Below are 19,889 nucleotides of genomic sequence, written 5' to 3'. Positions count from 1 at the left end.
GGCGGCGCGGATGGGATCGGGGTGCGCGGTGCCCACACCGGCCGAATCTCGGCACTGGGCCCGGGGCTAGCGGGCGGGCGGGCGGCCTCCGGGCCCGCAGAACAAAGCCCACACGGCCATCTTGAGACGGTAAACAGACCCCCAGCGCAGGCCACCCGCCTCCTGACCACCGTGGCCACCAGCCAGGAGCGGCGCTTACCTTCCTCGAAGTCCATGGCGGAGGCTCCGGGCCGACGGTCTCAGCGGCAGCGCTGGTTTGAGTGGCGGCCGGCAGCGAGCGTCACTGACCCGCGTTTGCACACTACCAGTCCGCGCGACCGAGAGCGACGCTACTGGCCCGGGAGCCGCAGGCCACAGCGAGGTGGGGGGCGGGGGGGCGGCCGGCGCTGCCAGTCGCTGTAGCGAGGCCTACGATTGGTTGATGCGGAATAGTGGGCGGAACCTCGAGTGGGGGCGGGAAGCCGGTCCGCTGTCAGGCTCCCAGGTGCTGACCCTCTCGGAGTCGCAAGGAGGAATGTAGGTAAAAAAAAACAGGAGCGCCAAAGCAAGACTGGGTTTGCGGGAAAGCGAGCTACGTGTTCTGGAAGGTAAGGCTGCGGTCCGCCATGTTTGATCCTGGCAAGAACGAAAGGATCTGGTTGGAATACCTTCCTCCTGCCCAAACTGATAAACCACGTGCCGACCTTTTGCTTTTTATTGGCTGATTAGAAAATGTTAAATTACTTGGAGTTTCTGCCCTGAAGACTCAGAAGTCCAAGACTTTTTTTTTTTAGAGAACTCTGTATGCAGAGAACAGTTGCTAAATTGGAAACAATTATGAAAATTATTCGAGATAGGCTACTATCAAGTTCGGGATTTTCAGGTGCAAAATAAAAGTGTAAAAGTTCATAGAGAATATTTGTGGCAGTAGTCCAGAACTTGAAGGACAACTACATGCAAACACATACAAATATTGGCATTGTTTTATTGACTCTTTGGAAATAGTGTTAGGGTCAGTGGCAAATTTACTCACCCATAGTGAAACCAGAAAAGTGGGTGCCCGTGCTGACTGTCACCTACCAGACCCAATAAGCAGAAACAGGGATTAAATCTTTATGGACGCTTTATTCAGATGGTTGGTGATCTGAGAGGACAGTGGGTTTGTACCCTAACAGACTGTCTTAAATTCCATTATAAACAGGCCCTTTTTAGAAGAAGAAAAGTGTAGGTAAGGCGTTTGGAATTCAGGGAAAAAGTTAATCAGATAAAAGCTGCTGCATTCTTTCTTCTGTGTCCTGGGTGGTGGTCACCCTGGAGTACAAAGGCTCAGATAGCGTCTTGATTGCTTGTAGTCCTCCAGAGACACAAAGGTGGAACTGCTTATGGTTACCTGAAGTGGGGGGGGGGGGGGGGGTCATACCTCCAGTTCCTGAAACAATAGCTGTTTACTTACATTAATTACTAAGCTAGTTGCTGTTACCTGAAACTAAAATTTTCCAACATTTCAGTCCCCCATCAATAGGGCAATATGGAAAACATAGCCGTTTGGTTCTCCGGATGTAAGCAGCTTGAATTCCAGTTTTTACACACACTCCTCCACCCCAACCCCATCACTGCTTAGAGCATTGAATTGATCACAGGATAAGAAACCATGAATCAAACCATTTGATTTTCTTAGGTGCCCAAATAGCTGCTGGGACCAAATTCTCAGAAGGCAGCCTCTGGAAATAGGACTGTAGAGAAAGCTCACAGAAGACTACCATGTGCGTTGCTGTAGTCCCAAATATGGGCAGATTATTATTTTTTCAACACTTTCCTTCTGCACACTGATTGACTAATTTCCCCACCCTTTTCTTGTTTTCTCTTATACTTGTTTTCTATTCACGTAAGCTGAACATATTGAAAACTGAGCTCGTAATTTCCCTCCTCAGACCTGCTCATCTTCCTTTGCACTTTCATCTGTTAGTGGTGACATGAGCAAACACCCACTAATCCCAGCCAGAAGACTGCAACTTATCCAGTCAAGACTCAGTCTTGCAAGACCCTTCCACATTCAGTCCACACTGAAGCCTTTCGTTTTCTTATCACCTCATAAAATTTCTTAAATTTGCCCACTCCTCTCCATCCGCACTGCCACTACTTGAGTTAGACTCACATTTCGCTCCAGAACTATTGCTGTAGCTGCCTAAGTAATCTCTCTGTCTTTTGGACCTTGACATTCTCAGGCTCCTCAGGGCTGCAATGATCTAAATGCAAATCTGAACATGTACTCGTTGGTCTCTGTCATAGATTAGGTTGAGGCAAAGCTCCTTAACTTAGATGGCCACTGCCTGACCTGCCATCTTTCTACATCTGTTCCTCCTCCTCTCTCCCATACTTTCCCTTTTGATCAGCAATTTAAGCTACTTGCAGTTCCCCAAACACCCCTATGCTTTTTCACATCACTGAACTTTTGCTTATGTTGTTCCCTCTGCTTGGAACACTAAGTGGTTAACTGTACTCATCTTCAAAACACAACTCAGGATTTACTTCCTCTAAGAAATATTTCCAGATCCCATCCTTGCCACCTAGGCCAGTATTTCTCAAATATTAATGTGCATATGATTCAGCCAGGGGTCTCATTAAAACTCAGAATCACATTCAGGAAGTCTGGGCTGGAGCCAGAGAGTCTGTGTTTGTCACAAGTTTCCAGGAGACGCTGCCACTAGTGGCCAAAGCATACTTGGAATAGCAAGGCCCTGAGCTCTATTTAAAGCCCCTCCTCCAAGTTTTCTGGGCTAACCTCTGTTATAACACTGTCTCCCCTGCATTAAATACTCTGTTTGGCTTTATATCTCTCCACTCTAAAAGCTCTTTGAGGTTAGAACCAATTCTTTTTATCCTACGTGCCAAGTGCATATGTTTACCAAGTAAAACTGTGTTCTTCCTGACATTTTTAACTTTTTTTCTTGTTATCCGCCCCTCCCCCAATTTACCTTCTGGCAAAGGAATGAATTTGTAACCTGAGATCTTTTAGTTTAGGCTTGACTGGAAGAGAATAAACATTAGGTCAATCTGTATTTGTGTGTCACAGGTGCACTTGTGAGCATGCACACACACACACACACACACACACACCTTTTCCTTTAAGAGAAAACTACCGAAGAACTGCTAACTCCAGAAGAAACCTGGATTTTGCACAAATGCTCAGAGAGCCAGAACATACAGGTCACTTCTCCCCTTCCTTTCTGTTTTTTTTTTTTTTTTTTTTTTTTTTTTTACAGTGGCAAGTAGCCAGGCCTGAGAGACACCTTGCAATACCTGAGCTCGTCAAGCTGTCCCCTAGTTCATTTATTGAAAAATTATTGATTAAGCACCAACTATATACCAAACATGGTTTTCTTACTTTATTGTTATTTCTTACCTATTTCCCCACCGTTGCCCTGTGTCTAGCCAGGTTACCCGGCCTGTTCTCACATTGTTAGGCTCAGATTTTTACCCTGAGGGGCCAATGTTTTGTACAAATTCTTATGCCATTTTGTCTTCTATATATTTTGTAATAGGTAACAGGTTAGTAAATGCCAGACCAGGAAGTCTTTTGGAAGAAAGAAGAGAATAGGAATTTTAAAGTGCAGAGGTAAAAAAGGATGTATGGGTTGAGGCCAAGAGAAAACTGAAGGGAGGAGGAGGAATTAAGGTTACACTTAGCACCTGACTCTGAAAAACTGTCAGAAAAGTCCCACCATCCCTTTGCCGAGAACCTGAGAAGATCTCAATGAGTGAAATCTCTGAGGACCCAGAGACCTTTTTCCTCATCTCCTAACCCTCAGCCTACAATCTTCTGCCACTGCTGCACAGGGCCATCTGCTGCTGTTCACTGAACAAGCCATGTAATTTCACATTTCTAACCTTCACTCATCTTGTTCTCTCTACTTCCATTGTGTTTCCTCTCTTCCTCGGTCATTCTTTGGGGTTTATAGTCAATGTTGCCTCTTTTTAAACCTCCCCCTAAGCTCTTAGTCAGAATCCCTTCCCATGTTATCACAGTTGGATTCTTGTTATAATTAGTGAGTTAGTTAATTATATTTGTGTCTAGTTCCTTGTTTGTACTTTTTGAATGTGGAGATCCTTCTTGTACCCCTTCATGTGGCCTGTATGTTGCATATTTTGACTAAGAGGGAAGAGCATTAGCCAAATCGCCAATGAAGAAAAGATTTAGTGAGACTGAAATTGGGTAACCAGAGCTTCATCTGCAGAAAACCACATCTTACAATGATTTTGTAGATAAGTGACAGTGGGGTTACAAAGAGGAGTTCTAATTTCACAGTGCTTTCCCAATCTGCTCCAAATAATTCTTCCTCGCCATGTTCTTTAGGGAATTCATAAATACGTAGAGAGGGAAGTTAAGGACGAAGAATTACCAATTTATAGCAAAGTAGGCAAAATGAACATAAACAAAGTAATTCCTACTGCAGGCTCTTAGGGCTTATCAAAGGAGAACTGGTTACAGAGCCACAGCAATGGAAATCTGCTGAAAACAGCTGGTGTGACAGCACTAATGGATGTGTTTTATACAGATGGAAGGATACCTCTCTCTGGTTTTAACATACAACTTGAAAAGAATGCAGGTGTCTTAAAAAGCTTAAAGGAGTGGCAATTTAAATAACTAACCTTTATTAAGTCCTATATGTTAATAAATGTCCAAAAGCTCTTTATATGTGTTAACTCATTTTTTCTGCCCAATAAACCAATGACATAGGTATTGCTATCATCCCCACTTGAATGATAAAGAAACTGAAATCCAGAGAGATAAAGTTACATGCCCAAGGTCGTACAGATAGATAACAAAAGAGTAGAGCCAAGATGAAAACCCAGGTAGCCTGGCTCCGGAGGCCAATTTGTATTGCTATCATTCTGAAGTGCCTACAGTGCTCTACTGAGCAGCTATTGTATGCCAGAGATTTTGGTACACACATCACATGCCTCATTACTAATTCTTATATAAAAAGGGACATTGCATGTTTTTCCAAATGAGAAAAATTAAAAAGAAAGTTAAGTTACTCATCCAAGGCCACACAATCAGTAATTGCTGGTTCCATATGCATGATAAATACTATATAGTGATGCTTTTATTTTTGGTGTATAGCACCAACCTTCAGGGTCTCAGGTTAAAAGAAAAGCCATTTAACTTCCAGCCAAGATGGAGGTGTAGGTAGACATGCTTCATCTCCTTCCACAACCATATAAAGGATTACATCAACCTGAAAACTAAAAACAACCAGAACTACCAGAAAATCAAACTGCATGGAAGTCCAACAAACAAAGATATAAAGAAGTAATACTTATCCAGATAGGAGGGGCGGAGCCAGGGCAGAGAAAACACGGTGTGGCAGTGGGAGCAACGGTAGCAGCAAGGCAGTGGCTGTGGCCTACCAGCAAAAAGAGCAGTCACACATAAAAGATAGGAAGGACACCTGGGGAGCGATCCCAGAATCAGACAAAACCACACAGCTCCTGGTTCCAGTGCCAGGGAGAATAAAGCCTCATTTCTTCTGACTGTGAAAACTAATGTGGGTTGGAACAACAGAAGAAACTACAAGTCTCTCAGCAGAATCTGTTTATTTAGAGGGCCCCCACAGTCCTAGCACATCCTAGAAGATCCACAACCAGGGCAACATCTATAGGTGCTCCAGTCCCATACAGGAAGTGCATGAAGTTCCTAGAAAAGGGGTGAGTGCTGAGTAAGCAGCATTGTTCCCTCTCTGACTCCCCTCCCCACACACACACACATATACAGCATCACAACATGGTGAAACAAGATGCTCCTCACTGACGAATACCTGAGGCTCCACCCCTTACAACGAAACAGGTGCAACAGCTCTACCTAAGAAACAAAGGCAAACACAGGAGGCTGTCAAGATGAGGAGACAGAGAAGTATGGCCCAAAAGAGGGAACAGATCAAGGTTCCAGTGGGAGAACTAAGCGACGAGGAGATAGCCAATCTAACAGATACAGAGTTCAAAATAATAGTGATAAAGATGCTCACAGGCTTGACAGATATGCTTGAGTATGGTAAACATGCAAGGGGAGAAATAAAGCTATGCTAAGTGAAATGAAGAAAAATTCACACAAAACCAATGGTGAAGGGAAGGAAACCAGGATTCAAATCAATCATTTAGAACATAAGGAAGAAATAAACAGTCAACCAGTACAGAATGAAGAAACAAGAATTGAAAAAAGTGGGGAGAGGCTTAGGAACCTCTGGGACACTTTAAATATACCAATATCCAAAATCATAGGTGTGCCAGAAGAAGAGGAAGAGCAAGAAGTTGAAAACTTATGTGAAAAAAATAATGAAAGGGAACTTCCCTAATTGGGTGAAGGAAATAGACATACAAGTCCAGGAAGCACAGAGAGTCCCAAACAAGCTAGACCCAAAGAGGATCACACCAAGACACATCATAATTAAAGAGAGAATCTTAAAAGCAGCAAGAGAAAAGAATAGACTTATCTACAAAGGGGTTCCTATAAAACAATCAGCTGATTTCTCAAAAGAAACTTTGCAGTCAAGAAAGGACTAACAAGAAGTATTCAAAGTAATGAAAAGCAAGGAGCTACAACCAGGATTACTCTATTCTGTAAGGCTATTGTTTAGAATGGAAGGACAGATAAAGTGCTTCCCAGACAAGGTAAAGCTAAAAGAGTTCATCATCACCAAGCCATTATTACATGAACTGTTAAAGGGACTTATTTAAGAAAAAGATCAATACTATGATCATTTAAAAGGCAATAAATTCACAACTGTCAACAACTGAATTATAAAAAACAAATAAACTAAGCAAGCAACCAGAACAAGAAAAATATCGTAGGTATGGGGATTTTTAGGAGGGTTATCAGCTGGGAGGAGAAAGGATAAGAAAGGGGGCAATGGTGCAGAAATTAAGAAGCATAATTGGTAGGTACAAAATAGACAGGGATATGTTAAGAATAATATAGGAAAGGGTGAAGTCAAAGAACTTACATGCATGATCCATGGACATGAACTAAGGGGGGAGGGATTGCTGGAGGGAAGTGGGGTACTGGGTTGAGGGGGACAAAGGGGAAAAATTTGGGACAACTGTAATAGCATAATTAATAAAATATACTTTAAAAAATAAAAGTGACTTAAATAATCTATAAATCTTCTTGTGTACATAATGTGCTCAAAGAGACTATATACTGAAAGAAATGGTCATAAATGCTTTAGAGATTTCCCATTTTGTCCTGTGCTTTAGGCCTTCCTCAAATTAATAAATTTTGTTTAGTTTTATATGCATTTCCTTTCCAAAAGAGCAAGGTAAAATTCCAATGCAAAGGCAGTTTGAAATGTAACAGTTAACTTCCTTGGGTACACATTATTTAAAGTACTATACATTTCTAGAAAATTAGATTTATTCTCTTATAGAGGCTCAATTAAACCTCTGAATTATTGCCACTTATTTTATTTTATTACTGTTATAGTCCACCACATATTTTAATTTACTATGTAAATTGAGAGCAAGCTGTCTGTGACATCTGTCGAGCCTGCTGGTTGCCAGAATGGATTTTGTGGGTCTGCCATGCTGGGAAGGTGTCCCCTTTCTTCCTGGCTCAGTCCCAATGTCTCTCCCCAAGCTGCGTGCCTTATTGAAGGGGGTGATTTTCCTAAATAGAGGAGGACAAGGATCTACAGGAATCAAGTTCTTCTCCTGGAGTATCCAAGGCTTTTTTAGTAGGTTATGCCGCCTCACTTTGTCTCTGGGTGGAGGTTTCATTTTTGTGTCTCCAGTCCCCCAGCACCAAACTTTCCACAGGGAAGACTCTTTAAAATGTTCGTTGAATGAATAAAAAGGAAACAGGCTCAGAGTTTTCTCCTATATTTAGAGAGTTTCAATTCTACATTAAGGCAACACATATAAATAAATATACAAATATACAAAATTCAAACATGCACACACAATCTAATCCCCTTCTTTAGAGCCCTTACCTACCCCATATACTGTTTACAAAGAGAAAAAGGCACAGTCCTAGGATAACCAGTAGAGGGCGCCACACACCAAATATAGATAATATTTGGCTACAGAAATTGAGCAATGTTCTACTTCCTGCTGGTCTGAGTGTTCTAAATGGACACCGGGTAGAGAATATTCCCATGGGCCTGCGATCTGCAGTCACCTGAACTTCTATATTGGCTCAGTTTTGAACATAAATTTTCCTGTTTGCCTCATTTCACTAGATTTCATTTTTAGAGATAACTTTTAAAGCATGAAACAATGAAAAATGCTTATTAAATTTGAAAATCAAGATACAAAATTGTATATGGAATCTGATAACAGCTATGTCAGTAATTTTTTTAAAGTATATCTCAAGCAAGAAAAAGGAGGTAATCACCACCAAATCAGTATCACAAGAAATGTTAGAGGGACATCTTTAAGAACAAGAAGGGGAGAAAAGGTTAAAAATATGAATAATGAAATGGCAATAACTACATACCTATCAATAATTACTTTAAATGTAATGGATTAAATGTTCCAATCAAAAGACATAGAGTGGCTTAATGGATAAGAAAACAAGATCCTTACATATGCTGTCTACAAGAGACACACTTTAGATTGGAAGACACACAGAGACTGAAAGTAAAGGGATGAAAAAAGATGTTTCATGCAAATGGGAATAAAACAATAAAAGCTAGGGTATCAATACCTATATTAGACTAAATAGAATTTAAAACAAAGGCTATAACTATAAGGGCCAGCAATTCCACTTCTGGGTATTTATCCCAAGAAACCCAAACGCTAAATCAAAAAGACATATACATCCATATGTTAATTGTAGCATTATTTACAATAGCCTTGATATGGAAGCAACTTAAATATCCACCAATAGATGAATGGATAAAGAAGAAGTGGTGCGTGTATACAATGGGATATTCCTTAGCCATAAAAAAGAATGAAATCTTGCCATATGGGACAACATGGATGGACCTAGATGGAATTAAGCTAAGTAAAATAAGTGAGCAGAGAAAGTCCAATACCATGTGATTTCACACATATATAAAACCAAAACAAATAAATAAATAAACAAAACAGAAACAAACCCATAGACACAGAGAACATCTTCGTGGTTGCCAGATGAAAGGGTGAGGGGGTGTTGAAGGGATGGGTGAAAAGGGGGAAGGGATTAAGATGTGCAAATTGCCAGTTATAAAAGCAGTCACACTGCAGCATAAGAAGTGTAGTCACTAATATAATAATGATTATGTATGGTATCAGATGGGTACTAGAATTACTGAGTGTTCACTTGTAAGTTAGAGAAATATCTAATCACCTAAAATTAATATAATATTGTATGCCAACTGTAATTGAAATTTTTAAAAAATATTTTTAAAAGACAAAGTATAAAAATTAAATGGAAGGAAAACTCCAAAACATGAACAATGTTTCTATTTGTGATGACTTTTTATATACACATATGCATGCATTTTTCCTCTTCAATATTCTCCAAATTTTTGAATACTTTTATAACATAAACACATATACTTGATATAAAACAAGATGTAATATTTATTATCAGTGTCTATAAAAATTTCTCTCTAGCCAAATATTGTTCATTCTCTTTGTAGATATAGATATTGTTGGGGTATGGGGGAGAAGCCTCTACTCTAGAATCTTCTAAAGTCATCCAGGGCACTTTATTTTTATTTATTTATTTTTTAAAATAGATTTTATTGATTATGCTGTTACAGTAGTCCCAATTTTTTTCCCCTTTGCTCCCCTCTGCTCAGTACCCTGCTTCCCTTGAGCAATCCCACTGCCCTTAGTTCATGTTCATGGGTCATGCATATAAGTTCTTTGGCTTCACCCTTTCCTGTATTATTCTTAACTTCCCCCTGTTTATTTTTTACCAACCGATTATGCTTCTTAATCCCTGAGCCATTTCCCCATTTCTCCCACTTCCCCCTCCCAGCTGATAACCCTCCAAATGATCCCCTTACCTATGGTTCTGTTTCTATTCTGGTTTGCTTAGTTGGATTTTGTTTTTATTTTTTAGATTTAGTTGTTGATAGTTGTGAGTTTATTGTCATTTTAATGTTCATAATTTTGATCTTTTTCTTAAGTAAGTCCCTTTGACATTTCATATAATAATAGCATGGTGATGATGAGCTCCGTTAGCTTTACCTTGTCTGGGAAGCATTTCATCTGCCCTTCCATTCTAAATGATAGCTTTGCTGAATAGAGTAATCTCAGTTGTAAGTCCTTGCTTTTCATCACATTGAATACTTCTTGCCAGTCTCTTCCTGCCTGCAAAGTTCCTTTTGAGAAGTCAGCTGATAGTCTTATTGGCACCCCTTTGTAGGTAACTCTCTGCTTTTCTCTTGCTGCTTTTAAGATTCTCTCTCAAACTTTAAACTTCGGCATTTTAATTATGATGTGTCTTGGTGTGGTCCTCTTTGGGTCTAGCTTGTTTGGGACTCTCTGTGCTTCCTGGATTTGTATGTCTATTTCCTTCACCCAATTAGGGAAGTTTCCTTTCATTATTTTTTTCACATAAGTTTTCAACTTCTTGCTCTTCCTCTTCTTCTGGCACACCTATGATTTTGGATATTGGTATATTTAAAGTGTCCCAGAGGTTCCTAAGCCTCTCCTCACTTTTTTCAATTTTGTTTCTTCATTCTGTACTGGTTGACTGTTTATTTCTTCCTTATGTTCCAAATCATTGATTTGAACCCCCGTTTCCTTCCCTTTACCATTGGTTTTGTGTGGATTTTCTTTCATTTCACTTAGCATAGCCATCACTTCTTCCCTTATGCATTTGCCATACTTAGCATATCTGTCAAGCCTGTGAACATCTTTATCACCAGTGTTTTGAGTTCCACGTCTGTTAGGTTAGCTATCTCCTCATTTGTTAGGTTGGCTATCTCCTCGTCACTTAGTTCTCCCACTGGATCCTTGATTTGTTCCACCTTCTGAGCCATACTTCTCTGTTTCCTCATCTTGACAGGCTCCTGTGTTTGTTTGCCTCTGTGTCTTAGGTAGAGCTGTCACACCTGTGTGGATGAGTATTTCTTCTTTATACCTTTGTTTGTCAGACTTCCATGCAGCTCAATTTTCTGGAATTTCCCATTGTCTCTAGTTTTGAGGTAGTTGTATTCCTTCTTAGTTGTGGAGGGAGATGCAGCGTGTCTGTCTAGGCCTCCATTTTGGCCATAAGTCCCACTTTATTTTTAAATGTATGAAACAAACTACATGACTTTTAAAAAATTGATCTGAGAGAGAGGTGAGGGGAGGGTAGGAGAGAGAAAGAGAAACACTAATTTGTTGCTGCACTTATTTATGCATTTGTTGGTTGATTCTTGTATATGCCCTGACCAAAGACAGAACCTGCAACCTTGGCATATACGGGATGATGATTTAACCAACTGACCCACCTGGCCAAGATTAGAGCACTTTTTGAATTAAGTTTATAGGGGTGACATTAGTTAATAACATTATATAAGTGTCAAGTAAATTCTACAATAACATCATCTGCATGTTGCATTGTGTGCTTACCACCCAAACTCTAGTCTTCCTCTATCACCATAAATTTGACTTTGCCTTTAGTCTTCATCCTCCCAACCATCTTCCTTTCTTTCTGGAAGTGCCAATACTCAAGCCTCACTTTGGGGATTATGATTTAATGATGAACCTAAAATGATTTCTAATGTTTATTCTCAATGTACTTACAAAAGATATTATTGGAATAAGTTTTCTATTTCAGTAATTGTACTTTTTGAGAAGATTTGGAGTCTAGGAAGAAAAAAAAACTTTAGAGATTGAAAAACCGATCAATCCATGTGCGGGGAATGAAGTAACAACTACACCTTGAATCAGGATTGGTCCAGACACATGTACATTTTCCAGCTCTAAAAGCTGGCTTGTTTCCAATAATCCCTCTAACTACCCTGCAGCCCTTGGGAGGTAATTAGCTAATGGCAGTAAAGGGCTTTTAAACTAAAACATGTTGAATAAATGCTAAACACAGGAAACACACAGAGGATTTCTACTGACTGCCAATACTTCTCAGCCAGAGAGAGTTGATACATCTTTCAGCCAATTTCTCTTTTGCAACTGAAATCTTCCTAATCTTTATTTCAAGGGAACAAAGAGTTCCTTTTTTTTCTTTCCCTTAAATGTATTTCCTATGACTCAAAGACCTAAAAAGGTTATTTATCTCTTTACCAAAAGTGAGGTTCTTGCCTCAACAAAACACTGCATGTTAGTGTGGTTTGTGCTAATGCAGTTTAGGCAGTTGGCTGGTTTGCTTGGGTCATGGAAGGCAGGTGGGTCATAGTAGGTGGTCCAATGTTGGTCCTTGGACCACCCCACACATCGTCAGGTTTTAAAACAAATGACTTGTGCACATGGTAATAAATAAAATAACAGAAAAGAACTTCCAATGAAAAGCATCAGACCTTCCCCTTCTCCTTGCTCAGCTCCAGGTTTCTCTGCAGAGGAGAACTCTGGTTCCATCTGGGGTGATGTCATTCAGTGTTGACTTTAACATCACTCTATATCTCTCTTCTTGGATTACCAATTGTAGTCACTATCAGTTGATTCCACTGTATGAAAATGCGCAAATATCTCACACTACCCTTCTCTTCCCAGTGTTTAATAGCAATGATGGTGTTTTATTTCCTCTGCTTTAACTAAACTTTTATCTTTTTAAATAAAGACTCAAATTTCTTTTTTTTAAAAATCCTCACCCAAGGATATGTTTATTGACTTTAGAAAGGGGAAGGGAGAGAGGGGGAGAGAGAAACATTGATGTGAGAGAGAAACATCAATCCCTTGCCTCCTGTATGTGCCCTTACTGGGGATCAAACCAGCAACCTAGGTATGTATCTTGACCAGGAATCAAACCCAACGACCTTTGGGTGTATGGAATGACATACTAACCAACTGAGCCACCCAACCAGGGCAGGACTCAAATTTCTATTTCTTTTTTAATAGTGTTTCTGTGGCTTTCCTATTCTATAATATGAAAGTATTGGCCTCTTCTTCAACTTCTCCACTTTTCCTCTGCCTTTCATTTTTGTCAGCAACATTTTACCACTGGAAAAATTGTTAGTATTTACATTCTATACTGCAACCACAAAAAATGCTTTTCTACTTATCTATAGGCTGACTTTTAGAAGTTAAAAGCCTATATACGGATTGGTGTGGCTAAGTTGGTTGGAAAGCAAAAGGTTACCAGTTGGATTCCTGGTCAGAGCATATGCCTGGGTTGTGATTTCTGTCCCAGATCCATGCATATTCAAGAGGCAACCAACTGATGTTTTTCTTTCTCATCATATTTCTCTCCCTCTCTTTCTTCCTCCCTTCCCCTCTCTCTAAAAATACATAAATAAAATATTTTTAAAGAAAGAATAACACTTTAAAAAGCCTATATACTGCCTTCCAAACAGTACAACATGAAAAGGAAGTGGGGGGGTGGGGGTGGTGCAACTTTACATTGAAGAAACCTGGCAAGTACTACTGCAATCAAGTTATCAAGGTCAACATGGTAAGTGATGCTAACAATATATTGCCTTGATTTGATGTAACAAAAATGGTATTTTACCTTTGTGGTCTTCCCTACAAAACTCATCATCCCAGTCTAATCATAAGAAAAACATCAGACAAATCCCAAACAAAGGACAGTCTACTGAATACCTTACTAGTGCTCCTCAAACCTGTCAAGGTCATCAAAAACAAGGAAAGTCTAAGAAACTGTTGCAGTCAAGAAGAGCCTAAGGAGATGGGATGACTAAATGTAATATAATATTCTGTGTGAGATCTTGGAATAGAAGACCTTAAGTAAAAACTAAAGAAATCTGCATAAAATATGGCTTTAGTTACAATAGTGTACTAATATTCATTCATTAATCATAACAAATGGCTGATTCTTATGTAACATGTTAATAATAAGGAAACCCTGTAATACTTTACAAATTTTCTATAAATCTAAAATTTCTAAAAAATAAAGTTTATTAAAAAATGGAAAAAAGCCAATACAGTACATATACTTTATTATATCCATATAAACACTGTTCAATGTTAATATGCTAGGATGATATTTTCCATTAGACCCAATGTTATAACCCCTGGGTCTCTCAGACAAGTCTATTTCTAGCATCAAGGTCAAATGGATTGCCTTTTCTCACACTCTATTAACAGCTTATATTCATGCCTGGTTGTAGTTTGCTTCATGTGTGGTCTGTGCCTTTATTGTTCAAAATTTGTTTTCTCTTAAGTTCCTAATTGTCATTTTATGTTATGTAGTCTAACCTGTGGCATTTTCTTCCCAATTTAACCATTAATCTACCCTTTCCACTGTTTATCTTTTAAAAATGTGTTGAAATCTCCAGTGCATTAGTTTCTACCCCTTCCTTTCTTATTACACATCTTTTTTTGGTACTTGTTTACTGATATTTCAAGTGTAGTCATAGGGGATAGGTCAGGCTCTCCCTCCTGTCTTCAAAGAGAAGCTTACTTTACCTTCCATACAGTTTCATCATCAATCCTTACTAAGAGTGGACTAGCTGAAATTGGGTTCAAAGGAAGGAAAGGTCTATGGAGTTGTACTTTGGCCAATATATATAGTCCATAAGGAGAAATAAGCAGTGTATTTGATCAATTAGTAGCCTTACTGCCACCAGATATTTCTAGAAGCACATTATTCTGATCAATCCAGTCTTCAGGGTACCATCTGGAGGATGTAACTGACCTAATAACAAAGGCATATTTGACCACCAAAAACCATGGCACTAATATGTTATAACCATCCTTCTGAATCCCATGCTGGAAATACATCACCCCTTCCTAGGAGCCAGCTCTGGGGTACACTGAGACCTCACCTCTGCATGCCTCCTCTAATTCTGAAATTAATTAATTTATCTGAAAATGGAGAACAGCTGTGACTCAACAAAATCTCTTATTATTTATGAGGAACAGATCATGTCTCCCTTAGCAACTTCTCTCTATTCTTCTAGACTTTTGTCTTTTGAGCTACACCTTGCCAGAGACCTAGAAGGTTCTATACTAGAAACTTCTGACAGATACCGGAGTAAAGATGACAGCATAGGCAGACATGGCTCACCCCTTCGCACAACCACATCAAAATTACAACTAAAATATAGAACTAACAGCCAGATCCATCAGAAATTGAGTTGAATGGAATTCTGACAACTATAGAATTAAAGAAATCACATCCATCAAAACAGGTAGAAGGGGCACAGATGGGAAATGGGTTGGTCACACACCCACATGTGGTGGATAAAAACTTGTGAGGGATATCTTGGGAGTGAGAAATTCCAACCTGACACCAGGCCCCCATCCGAGGGTTCCAGTGCCAGGATGATAAGGCCGCACAACTTCTGGCTGCAAAAAGCAATAGGGATTGAGTCAGTGGAAGAAACTGCTGAAGCATCAAGATGTTCCTCTTAAAGAATCACACACAGACTAACCTAATCAAACTCACTCTCTCTGGGCTTCAGCACAAGGGTAGCAGCCTGAAAGGCACCAGTGGCACACAGGAAGAAACTGACATGTCTGGTATCAAGGCAAACAGAGACCATTGTCTATTTTCTAAGCTCTCCCCCTCAGAGCCCACAGGCTGGTGCCATATCTGAGACTCCAACAACTGGGCTAACTCTGTTTTACCCACCTTGGAGATCCCCAGAGACTCTGCCCCACCCAATTTATGGGCCCAACCAAGCTGCTTTTCCATATGAATGGCTGGAATTGGCTCTTGCTACACAACTTCCTAAATCCTATCAAACAAGTAACTGCTGGCCTCAGTGAGCTCTAAGCCCAGCACTACCAGCAGCCAGCTTAGATTCACAGCTTGGCTTCACCTGAGAATCTTCAAGCCCAGCATAAGTAGCAGCCATCTCAGATTGCTTTATAACTCATGCAGGGTGCCCCGGGCAAAACACAGGTGGGGGCTGACCTTGGCCTGCACCACCTGGGAAACCCTAGGGCCAGCACACCCAGTGGAGAGCTACAGACCATGTTGAAGCACCACCACCCTGCCGCTGCACAACTGTTCCTCCACACAATGCAGAGGTTGGTGGTCAGTGGTCACAGCCAGTCCTTGCAGCTGACTGGCCTGGTTAAGTCACTCCCATTGACCTGCCAACAACAACCAAGGCTCAACTATAAGAGGAGGGTGTACTCAGCACACACAAAGGGCGCACCTTGAGTACCCAGATTGGGTGATAGGAAGGCTGTGCCACAGGACCCTATAGGACACCTACTAAATTAGGCCACACTACCAAGACACAGAGTCAAGGCAACTCTACCCAATGTACAGAAACAAATACAGGGAGGCTGCCAGATTGAGGAGGCAAAGAAATATGGCCCAAATGAAAGAACAGAACAAAACCCAGAAAAAGAACTAAATGAAATGGAGATAACCAACCTATCAGATGAAGAGTTCAAAACACTGGTGATCAGGATGCTTAGAGAAATTATTGACTATGGCCACAAAATAAAGTAAGTGAAGGTTATACAAAGTGAAATAAAGAAAAATCCACAGGGAACCAATAGTGATGGGAAGGAAGCCAGGATTCCAATCAACATTATGGAACAAAAGGAAGAAATAAACATTAAACCAGGCTAAGTGCCCATCAGTAAATGAGTGGATCAAAAAACAGTGGTACATTTACATAATGAAATACTACAGAGCAGAAAGAAAGAAGGCACTCTTATCTTTTGTGACAACATGGATGGAACTGGAGAGTATTATGCTTAGTGAAATAAGCCAGGCAGCGAAAGACAAATACCCTATGATTGCACCTAATACGGGAACCTAATGAACAACACAAACAAACAAGCAAAACAGAACCAGAGGCATGGAAACAAGAAACAGACTGACAGTGACCAGAGGGGTGGGGGAGAGTTCGAGGAGGGAGGAAAAAAGGGGAAGGGTCTAGTCAAGGAATTAGTATAAATGACCCACTGATGTAGACAACAGGATGAGGATTGACTACAGGAGATGGGGGAGGTGGGCAGGACAGGGGAGAGCAACAGGGGAAAATTGGGACAACTATAATAGAACAATTTTAAAAAATTTAAAAAAGACATTAAATATTGGTGGTAAAAATATTAGGGGACATGTTAGGAAACCAGAATATGCATTGGGTAGTAAATAATCTTAGGATGTAACAATTTAGTTACATTGCTAGGTTAATTGTATCATCGACACATGATACATCTCTTTTAATGCACTGAAGGAAACTCACAGGGTGAGTGCAATGTGGGTTGTAGTTAAAGGACATAGGCCCATATACACCTGGGTTTGCATCCTAACTCTGGAGTAAGTTGAGTGAAATTGACAGTTCTTTATCTATAAAGTGGGGTAACAATGGTGACCAATTGTTGTAAGGATTAAATAAAATAATCCATTTAGCACAGTGCCTGACACATGGTAAGCACTCAATATGTTTTCACTAATACTCTTAACAAACTTTTGCAGGCTACTCATTTAGGAAAAAAATATTCTGACGTAAATGATGAGCAGAGATCTGATGTATTTCTTTCTTCTTACATTTCCCAATTGAGTCACTTTTTTAAAAGGGCTTAAGGTGGCATTTAGATTTCAAAATCACTGCATGAAGATACGTACGTATAAAAAATTCTGTTACCCAAAGCAATATGTTCTGATTAATCCAGTTTTCTAATTAACCCACAGTTGACAATTTCTAAGGAATTAAAACATTGTATGTACTCAATGCAAAAATTACAGTAAGCACTATTTAATCTTTCTCTCTCTCTTTTGATGTTTGAAAAAATAATTCATGAACTTTATTAAAATTAAAAACATTTGCTCTTTGGAAAACACCATTTAAAAAATAAAAAGGCAAGACACAGACTGGGAGAAAATATTTGCAATGCACACATCTGACAAAGGATTTGTATCTAGAATATCTAGAAAGCTCTTATAATGCAGTATTAACAAGAAAACCTAAATTTTAACAAATGGGCAACATATTGTAACAGATGAATCATAAAATAAAATATACAAATAACCAAAAGCTCATGAAACGGTGCTCAACACCATTAGTCATCAAGGAAATACAAATTAAAGCCATAATAATATACTATTATGCATTTAATAAAATGGCTAAATTTAAAAGACTAACAAGTCAAGTGTTGGCAAAAATATGAAGTAATAGCTCAAACTCGACCACAATGCTGGTCAGAATGTGAAATGTTACAACCACTTTGGAAAACAATTTGAAAGTTTCTTATAAAGTTCATGTATCTATACAAAGAATTCTAAGCAAATGTTCATAGCAACTTTATTCATAATAGCCAAAAACTGGAAACAATCCACATGTTCATCCACAAATGAACGGAAAACAAATTGTGTTGCTTCTATACAATGGAATACTACTCAGCAATAAAGAGAAATGAACTGTTAATCTAGGCAACTACATGAATTAACAGTTCAAAAACATTATGCTAAGTGAAAGAAGCCAGACTCAAAAAAAGTACATACTATGTAATTCCATTTACATGAAATTCTAGAAAATGTAAACTAATCTACAGTAACAGATTAGTTGCCTGAGGCCCAGGCAAGGGTGATTACAAAGGGAAATGAGGAAATGTGTTTGAGGTGAAGCAAAGGTTCTGTAGTTTTACTGTGGTACCAGTTACAGCTGGAATTGTACACTTTTAAATGAGTTCAGTTAATTATATATAAACTATATTTCAATAAATTTAATTGTATAAAGAATATCTTTTAAAAATCAGAGAATTTCTAAAATGTCATTGCAGAATTAATTATAACAAAGAATAAGAAGCTTAAATATTCTTTAATAGATATTTAGTAAAATTAATTATGATGAATCTATAACTGTAGAGCACTGTGCAATCATTAAAAATATTGAGGAAGTTCTACATGGTTTGTATGGATATTTATGACATATAAAGTGAAAAGGTATGTTATTAAACAGTATACATAGTATCATCTCATTTGCATAAGTATATCCTATATACGTCTGTATATTTATATGTATTAAAATTTCTGAAGGACCTACACTATTGAATGTTTAACCGGGTGTTAACTATGGGGTGAGACATTTTCAAAGCAATTCTTTACTTTCCCAGTTTTCGATATTGAACCTTTACAATAAGCTAGTTTGATATGCATAATCAGCAGAAACTATAGTGATACTTGCATTGGGAAAAGTGAAAAAACTATTGGAGATGGCTTGGAACCTTCCAAGCATCATTATGAACACCAATCATTTTGTCCTCTCCACGTGGAACAATACTGATTAATGGGAATTTCTGGTTACACTGGATACCAATAAGTATAGATTTATTATGTGTTAGGAGGAAAACATTTGGATCAGTTCTTCTACCAGCCAGTTGAAGAAAGTAAGTCATTGGATTTATAGAAGGGAAAAAATGATGAGCAAACTTGGCAAGGTAGGAAGTTTTTATACCAATCACTTTCCCTCTCCCTTCAAAAAAAAAAAAAAAAAGAAAAAAGAGTCAATCTCTTTTTGCCTGGGCAAAAACTGAGAGCCTCTGCCCTGCCCCACTTCATGATAGCATGCTCTGAGGATAAAACTAATGAGAACCAGAGCCCAGCAGCAGAGCTTTCTCTGCAGATCCTAAGAATCTTCAGGCAAGGGGTATTTTGACAACCCAAAATGTTCAGACCAAACACCCATGATCCACCACCTTACATAACAATGTCAATGCAATCCCAAAACAACGAGTTCAGTGTGGCATTGTTCTAGGAAGAGACTTTCAAAAACCCTGTCACCTTCATGTGCCTCCTCCACTCTGTAATTAAATCCCCTTACTGCTTCCCCAAGTCTAGACTCTATAATTATCATGACAATTTCTCCAATGTCCTCATTTAAGAAAACGAAAAA

At 39.2% G+C, this 19,889-nt stretch overlaps 1 protein-coding gene across 3 annotated transcripts in view; it reads right to left on the bottom strand.

The window, feature by feature from the left end:
* ZNF326 (zinc finger protein 326) overlaps positions 1–475 on the bottom strand; it is a 51,249-nt gene extending 50,774 nt beyond the window's left edge. Inside the window, exon 1 of one of the 3 annotated variants that reach the window (XM_090269714.1) lies at positions 200–475. In XM_090269714.1, coding sequence (XP_090125840.1) covers positions 200–215 — 16 coding nt within the window. In that variant the 5' untranslated portion in view covers positions 216–475. The remainder of the gene's footprint in view (positions 1–199) is intronic. The other 2 variants (XM_090269713.1, XM_090269715.1) reach the window with 2 other exon arrangements.
* Between the last annotated feature and the right edge of the window lie 19,414 nt (positions 476–19,889).

The sequence above is a fragment of the Furipterus horrens genome, unplaced genomic scaffold (genome assembly GCF_987537825.1).
Source record: "Furipterus horrens unplaced genomic scaffold, mFurHor1.1.pri manual_scaffold_3, whole genome shotgun sequence".
NCBI lineage: Eukaryota > Metazoa > Chordata > Mammalia > Chiroptera > Furipteridae > Furipterus > Furipterus horrens.
This window is presented reverse-complemented; position numbering and strand designations above follow the sequence as displayed.